Raw genomic sequence first — 25,270 nt, 5'->3', positions numbered from 1 at the left:
GTAAAGAATCGCTATTCTGTGAATCTTTGGCTGACAAACTAGTCTTTTGTCGATGCAGTTGGACATGTCCGGTCTGCTAGTGACCTCATCGCCCTGACAGGCACGTTGTCACACGCACGTCGGCACCAGTGTATCACATGTGTGTGTGTGAGGACGAGAGAACTAGAGAACCGAACCAAACTGCCCTTAATTGTCACTGGCCCATCCCAAAGAAGTATATGATGTTAAAAAAAGCAACAATAAAAGGATGGGGTCGATGGGTGGTGGTGGAGAAAGAGAAGAAACTGTAGCCTACAGAAAGTGAGGAGAGAAACAAAACAAAACAAAATGGATTGTGACCCGGATAGTGAAAGATCCCCGCGCTTCGTGAGCGCAGTTCTTTTTCCTTCTCTTTCTGTTTTTACCCATTATGTCTGTTTCTTTTTATTTTGCAAAGATATTCTTCAGAGCTATTGAACAAACTAAAATTTGAGAACTATGATCTTTATTCGGGTATCGTTTGAACCTTGAACTTTTTAACACAACCTTTAGAAGCGGTTCACACATTTCTCAGTGTGCTAGAGTGATGTCGCAACAATCCCTTCTCCTACCTTGTTTTTCGGCAGAATACGTCAGCAACGACAGACCCCAATTTCCGGTTAGCCGGATTTTGTTTTTGTTTTTTGTTGTTATCGTTCTCAAATTTTGTCACACATCCTGGGTTTAGATTTTGTCTCTGACATCTGTTTACAAGACTTGTTGCGGGATATAGCTTTAGCTGCTGGCTCGGCGGAAAACATCCATTCTGCCCCTCCTACCCCTACCTCTGCCACACTGAGCTTTGTGTTGTCACAGCTCCGAGCTAGCAAAGCAGGTGCGGCTGTTCTCGATGCCCGCTATAAAGGACGGTCGTCGTTGGCGGCCATAGTGTGTGAACCTAGCGTGACATGCACCAGTGCGCATGCGCAGAGGTACGTCTGACGACTTGAACGCCTCTGATTAGATCCCCAACGGCTATCGGTAAGTGCACCTGTGTGATTCGCTCTAATAAGAATACCTGTGCTTAAGTCAGTTTTTATGATTCAATCTGACAGGTTTACATGTATTTAAGTCACCTGTACGATTCGATCTCATTGATGGTGTGACTGTTGTATGTATAATATATAATTCCATCTTAAAGTTTTAAACCTCGATCAATTTTTCTACGCAAAGGCAATGAAATTCTTGTCAGGTGTCCAAAAACGAATTTTATCACCTGATTCGGGAACAGCTTCAGTGTCGTGCAAAAGTGCATGGCTGTTGTTTGTGTGTTGCTGTGAGCAATTTCGTGTTCAATTTTCTCCGACTGGAAGAACAGAAGGTGTTACCTGTCCAACAAGCTGTCCAGTCGTTCTCACAGAACTGGTAGAGGGGCACAATAAAGCTAGTAAGTCCTTCCTTTTTACAGCCGATTCAGAAAAATTCAAACAGGCCTGTGTAAACACCTGGTGGTGGTGGTGGTTGTGGTTGTGGTGGTTGTAGTGGTAGGGCTCGTATGAGAGCAAGCGCACATTTGTTGTGTGTTTGGGTTGCGGTCCCCTATACCGAGGAAAAGGGGTGGAGTACCTGTAGACCTACAGGCTGATCAGATAATGCAGTGCAAATATAACCTGATCCAACAAGCGTGCTTGGCAGGGTCACGGCTCGCACCTGGCTGGTGAACTCGCCACAAACGGAGCAAGATGAGGCTGCGGCCAAAAGTGCAAGGACTCGAAAAGAGGTTATGTTGTGTAAATGTCCTATTTGGAATTCCTGACATTCGACTGCCCTAAACTGCACTGTTAACATGACCCTTCCTCCCTCCCCGAAAAAAACCCAAACAAACAAAGAAGAGACCTCCCCTTCCATCCACTCATCGTAACCAGCAAAACTCGTTTACTCCAACAATCACCCAAGTTCACAACAAGGTCAGCTTATGATTTAATTTAGGAACAACAAAAGCTGTAAAGATTATATTAAACATACCATACAATCAATAGGATGTGGCATATTACGAATATGATCCATTTGGGAGCCCAGGTGCATGGAATTTTCACTCTTTTCAACTACAACACCAATAATAGTAATAATAATGTCCAATCGACATAATATCCTCGACGACTGACAAACTCACTGTGTAGTTAACCCGACATTACCTCTGTTTATTTGAATCAGCAGTCGTTATATGTAAATATCACCTACTTTACTTACTTATTTCTCTTCGTACCTATGTGGTACCGAAAGCATCCACTACAGACTATTTGTGTCTAGCTGGTTGGATGAGGAGCCTTGGGCAAAGAGAATTCACTCGGTTATAAATGACTCTGTTTTAATGTTGTAAATAATTAATTCCTGATAACAATAATTATTAAAAAAGTGTCGCCACCATGTCTTCAAATGATTATCTCGTCAAGTTTGACAGTTTTCTCATACGAGGATCTTGGGAGAAAGAACCGGATTTAAAAGTAGTGCGCAAACGGAATTAACTTTAACTCCTCTGAAATGGGATGAGATATGAGCTCTTGGACTTTGTGAATTATCTCCATCTCACGAGGTACAATCCCATCATCGATATCCGCGGGGCCCCTTCATGACTGCATGGTCATTGAGCAGTTACCCATGTTCGTCATCCTGGTGCCGGGGTTGTCCAGGTCAAAGGTGGCAGGCATTACGTTTCCGAAATTCTTTCAGACGAAAAGCCACACCTGTTGTTAGAAGTTCGGCCAGTGATAAAAGAAGCTTTCTGAGTGAAGGTCATGGTCACGGTTGTTTATTTGTTGAGACCAGTACAAGCGTAACAACCCGGTGACGCACTTGGCTGCCGCTCCAACCGCCGTGACGTCCGTCGACAGATGAAAAAGATTGTTGCAAGTCCTTCAGACGTACGTTACCTCACGTGCACCACTACACACCTCTCTGCTGCTCCACTCGTCTGTGACCTGTGCTCTCGGTGTGAAAGACATAATTTGTTTGTCACACTCGACGCACAGCTTTTGTAAGTCGACCTCACACCATCCGACTGGAAACAAGCTCGACCATCTGAACAAAGACACTCCATTCACCTGTAGACGAAATATTTCACTCTGGGCTGGAGACTGGTTTGGAGATTGGTTGAATACAGAAATTGTATTTTCTACGTTTTAAGAAAGTGGTTTACAAAAATAAAACTTTTTTCCTTGTTGTTTAGAGGGGCTTCCTTAATCTGAATCATTTCCAGAACAGTCAACAACAGTTGTTGTGAGCACTAGCCTTGCAGTGGTTTTATTCGCGAGTGCAGGAATGAATGAAAGCTTTTGTAAGGCTCGAATGTTTCCCGAGTTTCGGTTTTTACATACGCCTCCCCATTCTTCCTGAAAGATTCATTGGCATGGGACCACATTGTGTGTATGAGTGTGTGTTTCCAGACGCGTGTATGGGTGGAGGCGCGCGTGTGTTTGCCCAGGAAGAGAATACTTTGAGGACTGATTCGCTTGGGCATCCCTGACCTATGTCTGGATTTTATTTCATGAATTATTTCCTTGCTTAACACTGTGAGTCAGTAATGACTGCTTTGTCCGCCTACTTTAATCACTTAAAATTCTTGCTAGCACTCAAAGATCTAATTAAAGTACGACTGTGGTCGTGAGACACTGATGAAGAAATCACGCCGGTGTTAGTAATTTACTCTAAGTCCAGCTGTGGGTCGGCAGCAAACAGTTAGGTCCTACTAATTGGGAGTTTAGTAAGTCAAGATCGAAGAAAAGTTCTAGAAAAGGAATTTATAGCAGCAGCAAAAATAATAGACATAGAAAAAAGAGGCAGGAGAAGGTGACTGATGAGAAAGAAAAAAGAAAATAACAACAAAAACCAAAAACTAACAAGCAGGAGGAGTCAAAATTTGCTGGGACAGTAGCCAGAAAAAGAATAAATTGAAAAGGATGGAGAGATGAGTAGAAAAGCGAGGAGATAAAACCTGAAATAATCATGAAATGGTGTGTCTTGGATAGCCGTAGCCATAGCAACATGTCAGGATTCTGGCCGCCAACAGATCGAGTTCTTAGTTCGTCCCTGACACCGTGCCGCCTGCCCCAAGTCCTGGTCGTCTGCTCACGTACGCACCAACGGAAAACAATCCAACATCAGTTCACAGTTTTCCTGAAACTAGACCAAGCGCTTCTGTTGAGGCACAATGGTCGTTGTTGATGTCAGGAAAACGAAAACCCACAAGGAAAGTCGATCGAATGAATGGAAGAGGTAACGAGGGAACAGAATGAACGAAAGAATGAATGAATGAAAAAAACCCGACTTTGTAGTGTTACTACAGCTCGCGCGCGTGTGTGTGTTTGTAACAAATTAATTAGTATCCGCTCATTTCTTTATTATTCATATTCTTGTTTGCGGTTCATTCCTTACTAATTCATCAAAGCATCCATGATAACCCGCTTACATCATCTGAAGATAAGTACACAAGTAATGAACTGTTTCTGAGATTCGTCCTCATTCAGGGACAGGGTGAATACCAGTTGCATGAGACTGAAGGATCGTGTTTTCCGGCAAACATCTATAAATGTACAGTCAATGGTCTTTAGTCATCCCCTCTCTCTCAGTCCTTTATCTTGACCTCAGAGATGTGTAGGGTTTGTCTGCAGAAATAAAATTAATGAAACTGGTGCTTTTTCTTTTCTAATTTTCTGCATATCTGATTCCTCCATCCCCTCTCACCTCGACAATTCTTCTGGTTCACTTAGAAATTATCTCCTTCACCGGTGTGTGTGTGCTCATGTCCAGGGATTGTTGTACTTGTATCTTGTTTGTCAGAATTCATGACTATAACCGAAATTATCTCGCCAAATCACGGTTACTAGGCTAGAGGGTATTTTAACATGAAAGCATTGTTTGTTTGTTTAGTCATAACCACTTAAAACCAAGTGCCGATTAACAAATAAATAAATGAACTCTCTATTGTTAGGGAAAGTCACAGATAAGTATATCCCGTTTATAGTAAGCTCTTTAAATTATTTTGATTGTTGTGTGACGAACTTTGCCCTTTTCTAATGATCAGTAGTATGACGTGTACAAGTAAATTTGAAGTAAACTTAATTTAGTTTATCATCGACACGTGGTGTTTTCCGTCGCTGACTCACCCAAAATATTAAAGTGTGACGTGGCCATGTACAGTCAATTAATTCACTTCCACAACACTTGTCATCGGTCCGCTGATCTACTTGTGTATTTGCAGGTCAAGTCCAGAGTTCACTCACACGCTCCGCGGAAGCAAGCGAGGACACACGCAGCGGGGAGCCACGGCCCAGTTGCCGCCCCTACACAGCCGCCCACGCACACACACGCACACACGCACGCGCACACACACACACACGAGAGCTCATTCACAGCTCGGCATCTGCGCAGGAAAGAAGCCAGTCCGGGAGTGTGTCCCTCCCCGACCGCGTCCCATTCACGCAGGAGACTTGCCTACGGCAACAGGTTTAGTCAGTCTACGGCTCACAACGTGAAGTTTACGTGCTTCATCCACGCGCGGGCACGAGCGCGACGGCGTTTTGCTCCGATTCTCCTCACAGGTAAATTTTCATCGGATGAACTTTCCTCGGCAAGCGAAAGTACCTCTACACACTCGACCTCTTTTTTTTAATAATTTACCTGCAAGCTTTACCTGACAGTTGTACCGCCGGCGCAGGTGTGTTTTGAGTTACTTGACCTGGCAAAAGTGATACACTAAAAAAAAAAAAAAAACTTGAACTGCTCGCACTTGCTGGGCCCTGCTGCGTGTCAGGGTAGCCGGGGACTCGGCACACCTGTGTTGGGCGTTAAGAAAACTGTGAACTACGCAAGTTTGTGTGAGGGTCAGTCTGAGGCAAGCATCATGATTGCCAGAACGGTTGCGGGGATTTCCGTTGTCCTGGCAACATACGTCATGATCTGGCGACCGGAGCCCTTTGGACGAGCGCTGGACTCTGTGTTTGTGGCGGCTGTTTTCTACCTGTCCGTCGCCTTTCTGTCGGCTTACCTGATCTTCGGCAAGCGGCCTACGCGCTTTATAGACCCTGCCGGCAAAGCCGTCGTCATTACAGGTGAGTACAGGTGGACGTTTGTCGGCTTGAATTACATACTGTGTTGACCCTTGCACCCTTTGTGCTAAAGATAAGCGTTTTACAGTGCGTAATGTCAAGTAATGCCAGTCATGTAATGTCACAGATTTGACAACACATTTGTGTATGCGTGTGAGATATATATATACTATGCATTTTTTTAACAAAGATCATAATGTCAAGATGGACTAGATATAAAATAATGCATGTGTGATTTTGTGTCATGGTGGAAACGTGGCCATGAATACCTACGTACATATGTTACACTGAACTGAATTGATTGTGTATATGAGTTTATCACGTTATACCTGGACTAAAGTAGGTAAGCCGAGGGCTGAGACTCACCGTTCATAAAAACTGTAGTGTAGACACTGTCTGTATACAGTAGCAAAGGTCAGAGCGCAAAACACGTACAAGAAGTCTTGTCAGCTTGAGTGTGAGTGTGAGAGAGAGAGAACTCTGGTTGGAATGCTGTTGAAAATGGCATTGGCTTCTAAGTACACCTTTGCGACATAACTTTCGTTACTACCTCGTCTGTGTCGACGAGATTACTCTTTCATAAATGTCCGAGGACCTCTTGTAGCTGCCTCGCCTTTCATCTCCCAGAAGCCAGGAAGCTGCGTGATCCACTTGACACAGTCAAGTTTTCGGTAAATCCACTTTCCTTTCTGAGTCTTATTGAGCTGCTTCACAATGCCTTGTGAGACGACAACCACCAGGCTTGTTTTGCCTTCGTCTTGCTGTTTAGCTTTTCCACCATGTCGTCCTTGTCCACGTGTAGACGTGGAGAGGTGTTGTCGGCCACGTTGAAAAAAAAAGCTTAGTAGGACAAAATAACAATTAAACATCAACAAAGGAAACCAACCGGGTGAATGAACGCTTGCTAGCCTACTTTCACCAGTTAAAACGGAAGTCACGATCCATGAGTAACAATCATTTGTCTAGGTCGCCAACGGTGTAAGGTCAAGGCCATGGACCGGGTATTCCTTTTAACAATCACACTTATCAAAAAATAAATAAATAAAAAAATTAAAAAAAAACCAACCCCACAACATTTTGCTGTAGTTGGGATGGGGATTGGGAGTGAAAACCCCGACGGGAGGTCATGTCCATGAAACTTTTAGTATTTTGAGAAAGTTTACCGCGGTTTTACTTTCGTCTCACTTAGAGAAAAGGGTTTCATTAAGTCAGAGGGAAAAGACACAGGGAAGGTAGAGAACAAGGAGATATATTGTTAGTACAGACATGTAGAGAAATACATGGGTAACTGGCACATATAGAGATGTAACCCGGCGAAGGGTGATGGCAGGAAGTGATAGAAGTAGATACAAGCAGATCGGGAGACACCAAGAGGTAATAAGGGAAGAGGAGAGTGAAAGACTGGAATATGACTGAAAATAGAGATAGAATAGTCAAGTAGATATAGAGGGAGACGAGGTAGGGGGTGATAGACACACACCAAGGAAGGAGGTATGAAGGAACAGTTGAAGTGTAACATTGAAGTGCAATATATTTTATCAGGAGTACATCGATTCTCAACTGAGGAGTTGTAGATCTTTAAGAGATGATAGCTCCCAGCACCGTCTGCACAATGAGAGATATGGAAACACTCTGTTGTCCGATGAAATATCAAGAGGCCAGAAGGACTAGTGGTAACCCAAGTTTGATAAGATTTTATTTCGGGTATGTAGGAATAAGTTATTCTTTAGGGATGAACGCGCTTGAAAGGCAAAATGAAAACCTTTTAATATCAACACACCCAGCCGGCACTCAACACAAGTGAGGCAATAGAGAGAGGGCATTCATCACAACAAAGCCTCTTGCTGTTAACACACAAACAAAATGGGGAGTTTACGACACACCCATGACAACCTTCGCCGGTATCCTAGGTAACTTTTGTAAAAATTGAAATCTTTACCTGCATTCTTTCCTTGACGCCTCCTCATCCATCTGCAAAGAACATTTAAGTGCAACAAATGTTCTAGTCTGTGGAAACAAATATGGATTGTAAAATTGTAATATGGTATTCATGCTTTTATTTGATCTTTTCCTTAACAGTTGTCTTGAAGCCAGCGCGTGACGAGTCCAGATTTGAGACTTTCCAAAGGTTCCCTAAAGTGAGATGTCGAGGGTTGTGCTGACATGTTGAAATATTTGCTGGCCTCGGTGGTCATGTGACGGTACAACACATACCAGACACATGTTTTAATCCAGTAGATATGGCGTTGGCTTTTCAAGCTGTAGGTTGTTTTTTTAATTTATTTTAGGGCTAAGGTAGGTCCTGTGTTTCAACAAAAACGACATCCAGACCTTTGTCGGGAGTTGTGATCGTGGTATCATTATTTTCCTTCTCGCTGATTTCTTCTGTAGTTCTCTTTGAAGTTCTCTCGCGCGTTCATTCCATTCTGCAATCCTTCGTCTGGAGAACCTCAGACTCATTGAGTCTGGGCTGTTAGCGAAATGAAGCATGATGCTTTCGAGAAGTTTTGTAGGGTGGTTTCTGCTCCGACTGACGTACAAGTGGTGAGTTCTACTTGTCCCTCTCCGCCATCGGTGAGTTTTTTTCTGTTTGTGGAATCACAGAGCTTACAATACTTTGCTCTTTGTGCTGGTTTCTCGGAGAAGGCGCTGAGGCCTATAATCAAGTCTCACAACATTAAAGTAGAAGGTCAGAGGTTCAAGTCTCTCTCACTGCTGTGGCTGGAAAAGACCCCAACCCTTGTCATTGCCCAGCCGGCACGAGAATGGAAGGGATATTTTTATTTACATAGCTTTGGAGAAATAGTATTTTGCCATGAGCTCGGCCTTGTTATTAAAAAAAGTTTGCACTTAATAACATCGCCTAAAAAAAAAAAATACGTGGGAGCGAGCGGGAATAGACTTCAAGCGAATATAACGGGACAAACTTGTCTAAGTCCGAGAACCACCAGGGGTTGCGGGAAGAGGTTATCTCCCCCGACACGAGTTAACCAGTCCTTACACAGATAAATATAAAAAGGACCTGACACACGGAACAGAATGAGAGTCAGTTAGTGGCAAACACTGCTTGTTTTCTCCATCCACAGCTCAGTGTTTTTGTCAGGAGTAATGAAGTGCTCGGAGGCATTAACGAGCAGCCTCCCACGCGTCCAAAAAGATATTCCAGATAATTAGACTTTACTCGGCTAATTGGGAACAGGAGAGTGGTTCAGAACTAGATAGAGTAGGAGGGAGAACCACATGCACGTCATGCTAAGCCATTGAGTTTGACGACTGAGGAACAAGCAAGCTCGTCGAAATTTCTAGAAAAAAACAAATATGGCGGTGAAAAGGATGCTGTTAACTAACCTCTTATCAGTGATTATTATCAGCCTTTTTTAGGCATGTAGTCCTTCTCTCTACTACATCTTATAGTCCTTGCTATTGCTTTTTCCATGTTTTTTATTAGTTGTTTTTACGTGCAGTGAGTGTAACGAATCCTCGTGAGGTCCTCGTTGCTGTAGTCGTTCGCTTTACGACTTCTAGCAATGAGTCTGGACGCCATCGTAGTCCTGCGCCACGAAGTTGAACTTTCCGAAGAGCTGTATATATGGACTGCCAAATCCTGTGAGTGCTGAGATTAACTTAATTAACCTCGAGGTAAGAAGTCTCAGTGACTGTCAAAGATCTCTGAACAACGCACTGACAAATGGATTTTTGGGCACACAGGACACTAAGCACAAACCTTTTCCCGCAAAGCCTGATATCAAACCATTCAAACATTGCCTGCAGCAAGAAAAATAATGGTGCTACAATGGGCTTCATAGTTTCTTGAACGGTAAATAAAAAAAAGAAAATGATAAGAGAGAAGCTGTATTTTGCTTTCTGTGCATCATGATCATCATCATTGTCGTCGTCATCGTTTTGTTTTCCTTCTTGCACGGTCCAGAAGCACTTACAAGTGCTAAGCTACTGACTGGTTAAAACAAGCAACAAATATTTTCTTTTCCTTGTACATTCTTATTCTTGGCTCCGGCATCCAAGAAGCATAGCTCTGGCACAAACCAACCAAAACAAAGCTTGTATGTGGAACAACTCAGCCTGACAGGTATGCATGTAAGTGTTTACGTGCGCGTGCGCTTGTGTGTGTTTGTGTGCAGTGTGTGAGTCACTGCTCAAGGAATCCAAACTTGTGTAGAAAACGTCCTCGGCTGCGGCCATCAGCACTTGCAGGGTGTAACTACCCGTATTTCACCCGCTCATTAGATGATAGCACGATCTAGGAACGCCGATAACGAGATTAAAGAGCTTACTCATCTAGCAGATGACATCACTGACGATAATTAATTCTATAACATCCTCTTCAGCATGCAGCACACATACACAAACTACTGGTTGTCCACACAATACTAGTCATCTGTAGCAGATAGTATTCAACATATTGGGCATTTATAACAGATGATACTGCAAAGAGAATTTATGAATCAGAACACAGAAGGTTATGGAGGAGGGCGGAGACCAGAGAAAATACAAAGAAAAGTTATTTCTGAGTCTCGGTGGGTCCGGTGACGCAAGAGCCAAAGCGTTAGTCACCAAGGCAACGAGGGTCGTGAGCTGTGGGTTCTTCTCTGCCCTTGACACGCGCACATATTTAACATCACAACAATTATAAAAATTAAACAGAAGACGAGGAAAGTCCTTAACAATTCGACATTGCGGAGTAAAAAAAAAAAAAAAAAAAAAATCAGGTTCTGCATTCTTTAGTGGAAAATTGTTTTTTCTTAATCGGGTAGAAACGGGATGCGTGTACTTGCTACCTGAAGTGCATATAAAGGCTCTGATGGCGCGAGTACCTGGATTCCAGGTTTTTGACGAGGGTTAGGAAACGGGGTGTGGAATGGAGATTAGATTTTGTGGAGATAGGAGTGCGAAGCATGGCATGCTGGCAACTGTTAGATAAAAGGGATGCAAGAATTAAGATGCTTGTTAGCACATTCTTGCTGGCTTTACTTCTAGAATTTAATGTAACTGGTCATGAGGGTCTGGAGCGTGGAAGAGTTCCAGTAGAAAGGAAATAAACAAATGACGGAAGGAGGAGAGATAAAAAAAAAATCAGAATAAACAGCTCCGATTTTTCACACTTACTCTAAAGTCTTTAAATTCATGCAGTAAAAACAAGTCAGTATTTGTAAAGTATTAAGAAGTAAAAGCAAAATGGAACAACTAGAAGCAAAAACAAAAACGAAAAAAATCCACAAAAGCTGGAGTCTCTTCATCAGTTCGTGTTCCGCAGTTCCTCGGCAGTGGCTTCAGTCGAACTCAGGCGTGCAATGCTTTGTGAAAGGGTAGCCACCCGAATGTTATTGTCAGAGAAAACAGCTTCTGTGCCGTCTTGGAAGCATCAAAACATGGCAGGTCTGGGACTTGTTTACATATCTCTTGTTTTCTCGCGTGCGATAAGCGATGGTGCGAGCGACCCTTTGTCGGAGCTCGGCGGCAGAAAAAAATGTTTGGGTGGGGTGGGGTCGGGTGGTGGGGAGTGGGTAGACCAACCACAAGTTTCAGAGTTCTGCCTGATACCTGAAGCTGCTGATAAATTTTGCTGAATCGTGTGCCTTTTCTTTCTGTAAATGGCAGCCTGTGTTATGAAAGGCGCGTAGATGCAGTTTGACCTTTGCGCCGGTATGGGGTCACGGGGTTAACTCATTTATGTCGGTCTTGCCGAAAAAAGTACAGAGCACAGAAATATCTTATTCCTTTGGAGGGAAAAAGGAAAGAGTGTTTATTGAAAAGGGTATCGGGCTCTATAATGTGCATAGCAAGAACATGTGAGAATGAACGCATTCATCCATAACACACACACACACAGACATTCGCGTTTTTCTAGTTTATGTAAAGCTTTGCTGTCTATCCACGACATCTTCACTGCTCTGCTACTTTCAACTGGTGTGCCCTGGGGGTTAACACCCCGTTGACAGGAGATAAGGCTATATTAGAGATACCTGAGAGCTTGAAACCTGATCACCAGAACAGCTTCAAAGCTAGGAGGTTGTCATACATATTTTGTCCACTCCCAGTCTTCTAACATTTAAACAAGAATAAAGCTGAATTTTATCTGAAGAAAAGAATGGGAGTGTTTTATCTGTTTGTCGGCCTGTCTGAATGGATTGCTATTTGTAGAAGAATATCCCTTTCTATTCATGTTGATATCATCGATTCGCAAGGAGGTTGTGTCCCCCTGTGAGCAAACTAAACTCGTTGTTTACTCTCCCGTCGACCCAATTTGCCGACAGAGAGTGGAGTCAACATCATTGTGATATGACATTACTGGACTGTTGTCAGAAGTGCATTCCAGTCCATTGCAACTGGCTGGCAGTTAGCCTGATGATCCTACCAAGAGCTTTGTGAAATGCCAGGCGTGCCTTGGTGGCGATGGGAGGTCCAAACACACCTGAGCATAGAATCGTGTTCCTCCTTTGCTCTGGATGCCGCAGTTGGCGAGCATGAGGTTTCCTTAGCAAATAAACTCTGACATAGATTTTTCATCACATTTGTTTATTGTTATTTCGACAGTGGGTTTTTGTTATTTGTTTATTCATTTTTTGTTGTTGTTTTTGTGTACGAGGCACGGTTCTTGCATATCTTCTGTGCATTGCATAATGTATGCACTTCGAACAGAGGCTTGTCACGTGATGAGATGTACATTGTGAATGGGAAAGCACATGGGAAATAAAGTCGTAGACTGAAACATTATCCCCCTTTTTAATATATAAATATAAGGCTAAGTGCATGTCGCCACTGGATATCGAACGCGAACCAACAATTCTACTAGTTACCCAGTGTTTGCTTTTGTGGTGTTGTTTGTTTGTGAGTGTGTGACACGCACACACACACACACATAATTTTATGCATGCATGCGAGAGAGAGGGACAGGAAAGTTTGCTCATTATTTTTGTATTTTAGTCTTCTGTAACATACAGAGATACACTGTATCAATCAGTGATACTGATTATTATGATTATGATTATTATTATTATTATTTCAATGGAATAGATTATCATCCAGCCGTTACCTCACGAAAGTGTTGTGCACCTCACTGCAGGTAAAAATAAATCTTTTCGCCGGGTTCTCTCTCGAAAGCTCCAGGCCGACGGTTGAAGTATTTTTTTGCAACCAATTTAAACCGGTTCCTTACAGGTTCTTGTTGAAGTAAACACGCCTTCAGGCAAACAGGAAACCTCGGCTCTTACAATTTTATTTGCTTCGTCCTGCACTCTGACTTAATAAAGCTGCCGTGTGTTTGTACAGAGAACATCCCTTGTACTTCGGCGCAGGTGCCTGAGTGCATGAGAATGTTTTTAGGCGAAAGCTTTCTGACATTCACAGATACAAGCTGAGTTCCATTATCCTCACCACCTGACTACTGCTATCCTGATTATGATGCAGACAATACTAGTCAGTAAACAGGAAGGAACAGCTGATGGGAAGAGGTATGAAGCAGGTTAAAGCCATAGTCCGAGACTTTGGGCAAAGACTTAGGTCTGTGATTTAAAAAAAAAAAATCAGCCAGTTTAACCTCACATTCAAAATATATTGCTGAAGTATTAAATTGTTGTCAAGAACTTAAATATTTTTCGGATTCCGGGAAAGATAATCGTCGCACTGTTAGTGCTTTTTTCAAAGGTCCTAATCTCTAACCTCAAAGGAAGAATATAGCGAAATTTATTAGGCATTATCTAAATATGTTGCTGCTAAACAAACATATTCTACAGCAGACTAAAATAAACCACACAAAGAAGCCTTCTGTTTAAGTCTCTGTTCTCTGATTTTTGCACGTATTTGCTGATAACCTTTAATACTGCCTCCGCCAGGTATCTTGTTGACTTAGCCACACTGACAGACTCAAACTTGATTAAAAATAAATTTATGGTCTGTTATCACATTTTGAGATCAGACGGTGTAGAGGAGACTGCGGATGAAGCTAAGCACAAGTTTTGCAAGATCCCGTTTTCTTGCTCAACAAGAGGCACATCGACAATATTATGAAAGTTGTAGGACTCATACTTACGGCTAAGTAGGACTTAGCAAACAGACAGCAGTATACTTACGGCTAAGTATGACTTAGCAGTCGGATCCGCACTGATAGAATCTCTCGTGCCAGTGTAATGGAGCACACAATTTGTCCACCGTGGTCCCTTGCATCTCTTAGTGAATCATTTATTAAAAGCAGACAGCGTGGATGTCCATTAGTTAATGAAAGGGACATTAAGTATTATCAGTATTCATGAGATTGCAGATCGTGAGTATTATTTGCCAGGCTGACACTCATTTCCTACTGAAGTCAGTTTCCACCACAGTTATTCGATGATTATGTCTGCATGAAGTATTACATGCCATATAACATTAACTGTCAGCTACACATTTAATAATGTAATTAACTGAATGAATTAATTTAGTGACGTCAGGAATGTAGCAATTACCACATCGTCATGGAATTTGTAGATAATTATTGACAGTAAGAATGCTTTTGTAAACGAAACTTTCACATAATTGCTCTAATGATAAATAGTTGGAAAGGTACACGATTCTGTACCAATCACGGAATTTTTGTGTGTAGTGATTGAGTAAAACTCATGATCTTTCATTCTCGAGATACATGGCTACAAATATCACCATGGAGAGAAAGATATCAACAGCACAAGATAACAGGATAGTGCCAGGATAATTTTGTGAAAGCTTCAGCTAATGAGATAGAAGGGAACAAATGTTAATTAGAGACATTGTGACTTCTCGACTTTGGAGTTGGAGGGGGAGAAAGCCTGCAAGTAGTGGACAGGGAGTTAGTCCACTTGGTTAACATCAACACTGATTGCTGCAAATTCACTCAGTTTAGTGGAGGACAACCAGAAGGCTTATTAGTTTCATTATGTAGTAAACAGCTCTATTGATCGTCTTGTTTACACCAACACCCATCACTCGGCAGAGCCTGAGTTAGACAAATGTTTGAGTAAAGCAAGGGAGCGAGGTGGTCGACCTAACAGCGGGTACACAGCACATGGAGCCGCCAGCTGCCCAGACTGGTATTTACACAGACTTGCAGGCGGCATCATCAGGCAGAAACACTGAGCTTGAGTGCGTGCATGATGTCTGCACAGTGCAACCAGTGTGTTTGCGAGACAGACAGACAGACAGACAGACAGACAGACAGACAGACAGACGTGTGCACTTAGGATATAAAGTTGGAGGGTATGTGTAGCTGCTTGTTTCTGAGAATGTCTCGAGTCAAACGCCAGAACAAACTGTGGGTGGGCTTCTACCCGCATACCGTTGCTTTCGGTGGGTGGAGGGTAGGAGTGGGTGGGGTGGAGAAAGAGCACTGGAGTTCTCGCCATGCTCTTGCCGTCAAAGCAAACAAGAGGGTTGAGGATAGACTGTGGGTAGAAGCAAAACCTGTTCTTACAGTCAGCTTGGTCAGGCACGGGCACCTCTTTTTTTCTCAACTTCTCCTACAATCCCCACTCCTCCCTCCTTATCACTTTATCTCTGTATATATAGAACGGACTAACCCCTCACCTTATCACTTTATTATGTAGATATAGAAGGGTCAAACGAATGTTTGCTTAAAGGAGCAGTGAGAGCAATATGTGCAAATAAACCTACAGTGATGTAAATAGATGGGGTTGTTTGCACGTTTTGATGGAATATGTTCCCTTCTGTCTGCACCATGGATCTGCCAAGGTTTCAGCCTTCCACTATGGCTATGGAGGTTTTATAATGTAGATAACGTGTTAACAGTACATACACTTGTGATCATACTTACACATTCAAAAACATTTTTTTCAATATCGTGTTCTTTAATGAACGAGAACGCTAGGACCTGGAAAAGCATGACATTGAATGGTCCACCCCTGCAAATGAAGAGTCTACTTCTGCTAGCATTGTCTTTCCTTTCTACTTTGCCTTTGAACTTTTTCCATGGCCCTTTGACATATAACCCTTTCCGAAAGAGTTTCGAGCATGGTTCATTGTGTGATCTTTGGCCTATGACACAGTACTTACAACACGAGGGGAATATGGAATGCAGTAATTTATTAAAGTGAGAAAGAAATAAAAACAGAAACTTGCAACAAACTACGGGTGATGATACGGGTAGAGAAGCAAGAGTAAGAATAAATAACCAAAGAGGACCAATCTGTTTGGGGAAAGCGACTGAGTAGCTGCATTCAGGTCGCCGCTAGTCTGCAGCCTCATCCTCCCAGACTGATGTCATATTCCATTCAGGAATCTCGGGTACTGGCGGGTGCAAGTGTCTGGCGGGGTGCCACGCTCTTCACTTCAGGAAGCAATTAAGAATATGACTGCCTGCGAATTCCAAAGAGAATTGGAGATGTACAGCCGCAAAACCGCCGAGGGACTGCAACCTGTTGAAGTTCGCATCCACGAGCGACAACTGTTGACGACGGAGAGAATCGGGATTTTAGGGAAATGAGGAGGAGCGCTAGGGACTATGGCAGCCGACATTTTTATTCAATAAGTATAATAACAACAAAAAACAAGAACATTTGTAGGCGCACCTGTCCGCCTGCCGGTGAGGTCTGTAGGTTTGAACAAATGAGCTGCAAGGGGAGCAAGTGCAGTAACTGGTGCTTACAAACACTAGCTGCAAACAGAATGTAAGAGCGGTGGAGGAATGAAGTTTACAGTCGGGGGCTGCCATAAAAACCTCGGCAGAAATAAATTTAAGTAAAGTGCTTAATGTTAATAGATGTGTGTAGAAGTTAGTCACAGGTCAACTTAAACGGTTGAGAGGAAATACAATACAAAAGAATAAAAGAAAAAAGATTTTAAAAAATATGAAGGAAGAAAAGCTTATTGAATATGTGTGTCATGAATATGTGTGTGTGAGAGAGAGAGAGAAAGGAGAAATGTGAAAAATCTGTTTCTGAATCAGGGTTAGGTGTGTTGCCCTTTCTGAATAGTCGGTGAGAGAGATGTTGATTGTAGGAAGAGCTGTACGAACATTATTTTTTTCCCGTGCATGTTCACTTTCCTGATTAACACTTTACCTCTGACCTTGTCAACATCCCCAGTCGGTGCAACCTTTAACACGGAGCGACAAGATGGCTGCTGACGACAACACGTGTTTCGAGCAGAGATGGTTAATTAACAAATGCTTGACTTTTCAGGATGCGACAGTGGCTTTGGCTTCAGTCTTGCCCAGAAGCTGGACGCAATGGGGTTCCAGGTGTTTGCCGGTTGCCTAGCACCAGACCGCGAGGGGGCGCTGCAGCTGCAGAAGTCCTGCTCCAGTCGTCTGCGCGTGGTGCAGCTTGACGTCACTGATGACTGGCACGTGCGCAACGCCCTCAGGCTGGTCAAGGACAACATCGTGGAGGGCGGTGAGTGAGAGGTTGAGGGTGTCATCGCCAAACTGTATCGGTCACCTGACATGACAGCAAGACGCACAACGCAAGGCCAACATGTGAATTGGGACAATGACCGAAGTCAGAGTCTAGATTAAAAAAAGTGTCATATTACATATAAACATATATCGTGTTTCCCCCGTTTCTGAAGTACGACAATAGAGAAAATGCCAGGACGATTTCTCATCACGTGACCTGGAACATTTTAAACGGTCCCGGACTTTGGACATTGTCATTTTGAATCTGAGCTTTGACATTTGTTATTTTTCAAGTTCTTTGACGTGACTCTTTCTCCTAATCCGCACAAAGTGTTCAAAATCGTAATTTCTCCAGTAATTCTCTCTCCCTCTGTCTTCTGCGCTTTTACTATTCACCACTCACCCCGCAGTAAACACGTGTGTCACCGTCTTGTCAAGTTTCTGGACTTTGTTCAAGGTCTGCTGGGCTCTCCTGAACGTTTTTGTCACCATTCCGTTCACATGTCTCCTTGCTGTCATGAACACTGTCACCTCTCTGTTCACAGGTCTCCTTGCTGTCATGAACACCTTTGTCACCTCTCTGTTCACAGGTCTCTTCGCTGTCATGAACACCTTTGTCACCTCTCTGTTCACAGGTCTCTTCGCTGTCATGAACACCTTTGTCACCTCTCTGTTCACAGGTCTCTTCGCTGTCATGAACACCTTTGTCACCTCTCTGTTCACAGGTCTCTTCGCTGTCATGAACACCTTTGTCACCTCTCTGTTCACAGGTCTCTTCGCTGTCATGAACACCTTTGTCACCTCTCTGTTCACAGGTCTGTGGGCCGTGGTGAACAACGCAGGCATCGCCACGTTCACGGAGATCGAGTGGTGCGCCGTGGACCACTTCCAGAAGATCATGGACGTCAACGTCCTGGGCGTGGTGCGCGTCACCAAGGCCTTCCTGCCTCTCCTCCGGCAGTCAAAAGGCCGCGTCATCAACGTCGCCAGCCTAGCAGGTACGTCACACGCGCATACTACGTCACAACAGAGCACACACGCACGTCAAGTGACATTACACGCGCGTCTAACGTCACAAGAGAGCGCACGCACATAGCGAGGTCAAGTGACGGCGCACGCGTATATTACGTCACAACGCGCACAGCTGAGTCGTGTGACGACACACAAATTATTGTAGATAATTTAGAATTTAAAATGCTGCGGGTTAATTTAGAGCAAATACTGACTGCTACTAATACAGAGCTGAAAACAGTTCAACAAATGGAGAGGAGACAAGACTGGCTTCGTGTAATTCAGAGCAGACAATGACGACTGCTACTTATTCATCCCTCACAATTACCACAGATGCAGGTAATTTAAAACAGTAATGAGTGCAACTAATTGACAGCCAAGCAGAAAACTAATTTAGAAGTGACAACATTGCAGCTAATTGGGGACAGGCTGCACTGACTGAAAGCTGAAAACATTTCACACCCCGCTGACTGCAACTCATTCACAACACAAGATTCTGAATGTTTCGCTATTGACACTATGGAGCATCAGCTATGCATGTCATGTCACAGACGATAGACATGTTTTCACTCACGTAAATAATTAAAACCTTTAGAATTTGTCATCACCACCAAACTTGCTTTCACTGGAATGTTCCACATTGTGAATGCACCTGTCTCGATGGTATGTTACGTATGCGACCATCACACAAAAGCTAACCCTTTCATGACTGTGTCTTTTGTTTGATTGCCACCCACATGAAATACATACGGTTATCTGACACCCGAGTGCTCTATTTATGCTCTCGTGTTTGTCACTCTTGCCTAAAGCCAGGTCATTTGAATACTGCCATCTCAGTTTTGTAAAAAAAAAAAAAAAAAAACAACCCCGTGGGTTCATCGAACCAAGGATGCCTGTTATATATCTGGCACTCTCAAGACTTAGCATCATGCTGTTTACGACAGCCAAATAAAACATAAATAAATGTTTGGCTTAAGTTGTTCTGAAGCTGACCACTATGTCGAAGTTTCAGATGGCTAAGAAGAGACTATAGAAGCCTCTGTGGTCTGGGGCTGTAGCCCTGAAACAGAAGTAGCATCATCCTAAAGCTATCCATGTACGGAAAGGAGGGTGGAATTCTTTTCTCACAGAACATTGGTCTGGAAATGGTGGACCAGTTGTGTTGACTACCCAGATTGTGATTCTGTTTTCATTTTTTAGGAGAGAAGATGTAGAGTGGAAGATAAGAAGAGGTAGCCTGGTAGCATATACAAGAAATTTTGCCGAAAGAAAAACAGGAAAATCATTAATCACAAATCCTGCAATCCAGTCCTTTCTCTCTCATAATGTGCATTGATAACGAATCTCGGTGGTCGTTAAACACGGCTCACTCTTTTTTATTATTCACCGGATTTCCCCTCATGACTACTTTCTTACATCCACTGAGGTGTTATACATATCGGCAAAGACTAACAAGAAAATCCGAGTTTCTTTTCACATGGTCTTCTGAATGATCAAGTGGGGCCGTATCCGGACACCTCTTCAAAGTCTGTAAGCACGCAGAGAAAAAGCCTCAGGCGCTACTACATAAACACAAGGAGGTCAAGAATGGATGGAAGGTGCACGGGTTGTTTTGCAATCATTCCAGACAGCTGGCAGTCTGCCAGGAAAATGCGGTTTCACACGATTTCACTGCCTATAGCATGACTAGCTTAGCACCTGTGACAGTAATTACTTGAAGAGAGAAATACCTGAAATCCGCTGTTTCTTGAGTGCTTCCAAAAAATTATGTCTGCGCTTTTTTTATTTTTCTGGGTTTACTTAATGCTCCTAGGAAGTATCCTTTTTAGACAGGAAGTGATGTTAGAAAATGTAAACCTATATGATCCTCTCAGACTGTGGTGAGGGAGGCGTGATGCCTGCTTTTGTAGTTTAACCGTATTTCACACAGTAACAGGTTTGATTGTAGGCATGTCTAGACTTTTCCCGAGACTTCGTTATCTGCAAATGGATGACTTAGAACAGCTAGTCCAGAAGCAATAAATAAATAATCTGTGTACAGGTCGCTTCACGCTTCCAGCCTTTGCTGCCTACTCCATGTCCAAGAAAGCGTGTATCGCCTTTTCTGACGCCCTGCGCCAAGAGATGGCCAAGTTTGATGTGTCTGTGGTCACCATAGAGCCTGGACTCTACAGGTAAATAAAGATAAAGACAAATTCCTGACATCATGGATGTATTAAAATATGATTTTATTGTTAAGACTATGCGAGGAAAACTAGGAGCATCCTTTAATTAGGCTTGTCGTGCACATCTGTGACCTCATTGCCTCGTCCGCTTTCTGTGCCTGGCGATGTGTTTATCTCGAGAACAGAATGTAGAAAGCGTATTATATCAGATTTCGGGAAAGAGCGGTTTGAACTGAGCTCATCCTAGTTATTTAAAAAGTGTTACTGTTAGACTATGAAGGGGTTTCCAGACCTTAATAACAAATCTGACAAATCAGACCCCTGTAGGTCCCAATGGATAGACTACGTGGAAACCGCTCTTGACCGGACCAGACAGAGAGGTTTATAGGAAAGACTTGTAGGACTTACAAAAAGGATAAAGGCTCCATGATACCCTCCTTTTGATTGGCTATTAAGGCACTGATGATTCTTCTGCCATCTAGATGTTACTGTCCGTTAAACGCTTGACTTTGGCATGACATCAATTATCCAGAAAGTGTTGAATCGACCTGAACTGGAAGTATTAAAGTTTGTGCAAAATTAATATCCATCTTATGAAATTCTTCATTTTTTGAGGCATTGCTGCTTCTCTAGAACCGTACCTTTCGTTTTTCCAGGACACCCATCACCCAGGAACAGTATCTCATCGACCTCAACCGGAAGTCGTGGGCCGAGACTCCTACCGACATCAGAGCCGACTACGGGGAGGAGTACTTCAACGCCTTCCTGCGCAACATCTCCGAGCAGATGAAGCGAGCACGACCCAATGTAGAGGAGGTTGTGGATCTGATGGTGACGGCCGTGTGTTCGGAGAAGCCACGTCACCGTTACGTGCCTTACTGGCGTTCGTACCTCCGCTCCCTCGTCCTCAGCAACTGCCCCGCCTACGTCAGCGACAGGGTTTTCAAAAAAGTGGGGGTCAAAGTTCCTCCCAGTGCCAGGACAAGGATCTCGTCTTCCAAGTCGTCTTCTGCCAGCAGCACGCCCAAGACAGGGTCACCTAACACGCTGGAGAGAAAAGTCACTTCAGAGGTCAACGGAAGTCCGGGGAGTTCCGGCAATGAGAGAGAATGAGACAGAGACTGAGCCTGGGTCCAGCATCACTTCTACAGAGACTGATGAACACAAGAGCTCAACATTTCAGTGGACTTTGACAGGGTTTTCGTAGCACAATATTTGATGTCTTTAAAACAAACAAATCTTGTTGCTGTTGCTGTTGTTGTTGTTGTTTAGTACATAGTTGTTGGAGCTTAGCATATAGTTGTGGTAAGGTAATTTAAAATCTTTGCGTTGTCTCCCTTATATTAGCAAAGTCATTCACGTTGGACGACATGTACAATCGCCCGATTTAAATAAGAAGCCACTTTTCTACAGACCAAAGATACTTTTGTTCTGCAGCTCAGGAAATCCTTTTGCCCATTGCTTATGGCTTGGCAAAAGACAACTACCTAAGCTATCCTTTCTTAGACATCAGGATTTAAGGCATGAAGAGGGAGATAATTGTTTTTACTTTTTTATTTGTTGTTTTGTTACATTTGTTCCCATGTTTGAAGGTCAGTTATTTTGAAGCTTTCCTTCTGCTAATCGCATGGACCTGTAACTGTGTTTGCTACGTTGTGTCTACAGTCCAAGGACCTTTTTTTTTTGAATTATTTACATTCGGAAAAATAGCTTGTGAAATTGTAAGACATTTGTACATACTAAAACTAAACTTTACATTATTATCCGGTGTATATTAAAAGCACTGCAGACAAACTGGAAAGCAAAATGATCTTTACAAAGAGGTTGTGCCAACCAATTGTTGAAAATCCCCAGTTGTTGTAATGGTGGATGTAGCATGCTTATAGTGTGTCCCCTTCATCTTCCAAAACTGTTCCCATTCACATGCTAAATATCTCATTATCGAGGCAAATAACAGCTAACTCCATAGCCATTTTTAATTAGCTGTTTGATGCAAGAAGCTGTTCATAGTACTACCTTCGAATGTTCTCATTACTGTGATTCGAACAAATCGCAAGGATGGTTTTGTGAGATGAGGAGAAAGCTACTGGGCGAATAGTTTGGTTGAGGTAAAAGAAAGTGTTGTGCTGATAGGTGGTTGTGTATACTTTCCAAGAAATCCTGTAAATCTCACTGTTCTAAGGTCACTGTACTAAAACAGAATAGACAGTATTCTTCACATTGTGTCGCAACTATTCGTCAGCTCTTAATGACATCGATGACGATTTTATAACCTCCTCACCCCCTCTAACTGGCATTTGTAAGATGTTGTTGCATTTCTGCATGGCCTCTTGTCAAGAGGGTTGTGGATTTACAAAAAAAAAAAAAAAAAAAAAAAAAAAAAGAGAGAAAAATATAAAAACAAAACAAAACTACACCCAAAATGGCTGTGAAAGTAGGCTACAACTGTTTCTCTACGTTTGCGGTCATTTGTAAAGTGGTAGACACCTAACTGGACGCTTACGATCAGGGATTACTTCCCCTGTGCAAAAGGGAAATAGAGGAAACAAGAACAGACTTTGTTGTTCAGTAGTTTCAGGGCTACTTTCTTTGTATTGACAATAGTTGTTATGGAATTGTCATTTGTACAGCTGTCATGCATGACGAGGTGTGTTCTTTTGAAGATCTCTTTGTTATTTTAGTTTTGTCCTGTGACTCATTCCACTATAATACATGTTTCATCTGAATGCACTTAATGTTGATCAGGTGTTTTATGGCACATATACTGCACACAATTAACCTACCTGTAGTCATGTTCCGTATTCTTCCAGCTTCGCTTTTAAAACCGACTATGAGGGGCAAACTAAATACAAACCCACTAACGGCAAACCTGATTCTTTTCATTGAAATGATTTACTTCAGTGTTTGATGGCGTTCTTTAAGTAGTTATTATTATTAAAATTGGTTTTTTATTATAGATTTTTCTCCATCATTTGCCGATGTTTGATGACTTCTACTGAATGTTGTGTTATCTTCCTATCGCTTTTTTCTGACATTTTGTGGCACATGCGAGGACGCATTTACCCTTCCAGTGACTCAGGCCTCAAATGGGTCCAAGTGCTTAGACAGTAGTGGGGGTGAGGAGGAGGGAGGAGCAGCAGTGATTAACCTTTAAAGGCTGATGCTTGTTGTCTGTTACATTCGTTAACAGTTTGTGTCCAGAGTCGTATCTGGAATCGTGATGCCATTAGCTGAGCAGTTACTAAGTTGATATACCATGGTTATTATATGAATGAGCAATTAATTCTGGGATTCAAGCAAAGGGGTTTTACCCATTAATTATGGCACTTTTAGACACATTTGTTGGACGCTTGTTTATTCGCCCATTTAGAGGAATTGAGAAATAATCATTATACACAGATAGCAGTTCACTCGTACACTTTCCGTCGTTGATGTCTGCGCCTGTCTCTTCCCTGTTATATGTTTTGCTTTTATACCTCCTTTTTGTAAATGCGATCAGGGAAACTTTGTCGGCATTTCAGAAGGGATTAGGGAAAATTTGTTCTATTTTTCTGTTCCCAATCTCTCTCTGTGTCTGTCTCTTTCTTTCTATGTCTGTGTGTGTGTAAAAGTGGAAACTATTTAAAGCGTATATTGACATTAATTTTCTGTTGTTTGGGTTCTTGTCATTTTGTTTTCTTTGCTCACTATATAGTTAATTACAATCCACTTAGACATAATAAATTTGTTTACTTCAATTCCACGCGTCATGTAAAGCATTTACAAGGTATAAACCATTAATAAGCTCATGTTTGTGTAATGAGGGGCACAATACCGTGGCTGTTTTAAACACATATACCTCTACAGGTTGTATTGTGATATTGCTGTTCTGTATAATCATTTTTATCAGTGTTGAATTTGTAAAATAAAACCAATATTAAATCTTCTTTTTCTCTTATTGATTACGCCGCTAGCACTTTCTTTCTTTTGTTTTGTTTTTTTAAAAAACCAAGGAAACTTATACACTAATCTGCATTGTATCTGGTGTAAAAGTAACTTCATCTTTCATCAGAAACGCGTCAAACTAGCAACGGAAAGACGAGGAAGAATAAATGAACGGAGTAAATCGTGAATGCTTCTCTTTTCTGTGTGATTTATTTGTGTTATAAAAAATAGCATCCGGATTCATCTTGCTAAAGAGAAATAAAACAAACAGATTAAAATGAACAATTCGATTAAAATGAACAATTGCAAACAGTAACAGTATCTTCTTTAAAAGTCTCGATATAATATATATAAACAACTTTTCAGTACGGATCAGGTAACAAACACAACACTAAGATATGGGAGATAATAGGCGAAACCTTTTTTTTTATGTGGCTTACGTCCCTTGATTAGTTTATCCTCTCCCAGTTTGAATGAGTTGTTTAGTGTGGCGTCTGTGCACATAGTCAAAATTCTTAGGTTATTAGCTTGAGTATTATTTTAATAGCTTAACTAAATAATTGAACAACATTTCAGTTCAACATGCTTAAAACGCTGTTTATCTTGCAGAGAGACTAACAAGCCGTAGACAAGTGACGACACCTACTGGCAGCATGTGACAACAGCTGGAAAGACATCAATGACAGGAACTCGAAATCTTCATGTAACTGATGAGTGAATGTATTTGG

General features: G+C 42.4%; 1 protein-coding gene across 1 annotated transcript; it reads left to right on the top strand.

The window, feature by feature from the left end:
- The first annotated feature begins 700 nt into the window (after positions 1–700).
- Positions 701–24,543, top strand: LOC112567999 (11-cis retinol dehydrogenase-like). Its single transcript, XM_025244981.1, has 6 exons — positions 701–999; positions 5,216–6,065; positions 17,228–17,440; positions 18,258–18,440; positions 20,495–20,627; positions 21,275–24,543. The coding sequence occupies exons 2-6, from the start codon at positions 5,858–5,860 to the stop codon at positions 21,729–21,731; spliced, it is 1,194 nt and encodes a 397-aa protein (XP_025100766.1). The 5' UTR covers positions 701–999; positions 5,216–5,857; the 3' UTR covers positions 21,732–24,543.
- The last annotated feature ends 727 nt before the right edge of the window (positions 24,544–25,270 follow it).

Source organism: Pomacea canaliculata, linkage group LG1 (genome assembly GCF_003073045.1).
Source record: "Pomacea canaliculata isolate SZHN2017 linkage group LG1, ASM307304v1, whole genome shotgun sequence".
Taxonomy (NCBI): Eukaryota; Metazoa; Mollusca; class Gastropoda; order Architaenioglossa; family Ampullariidae; genus Pomacea; species Pomacea canaliculata.
This window is presented reverse-complemented; position numbering and strand designations above follow the sequence as displayed.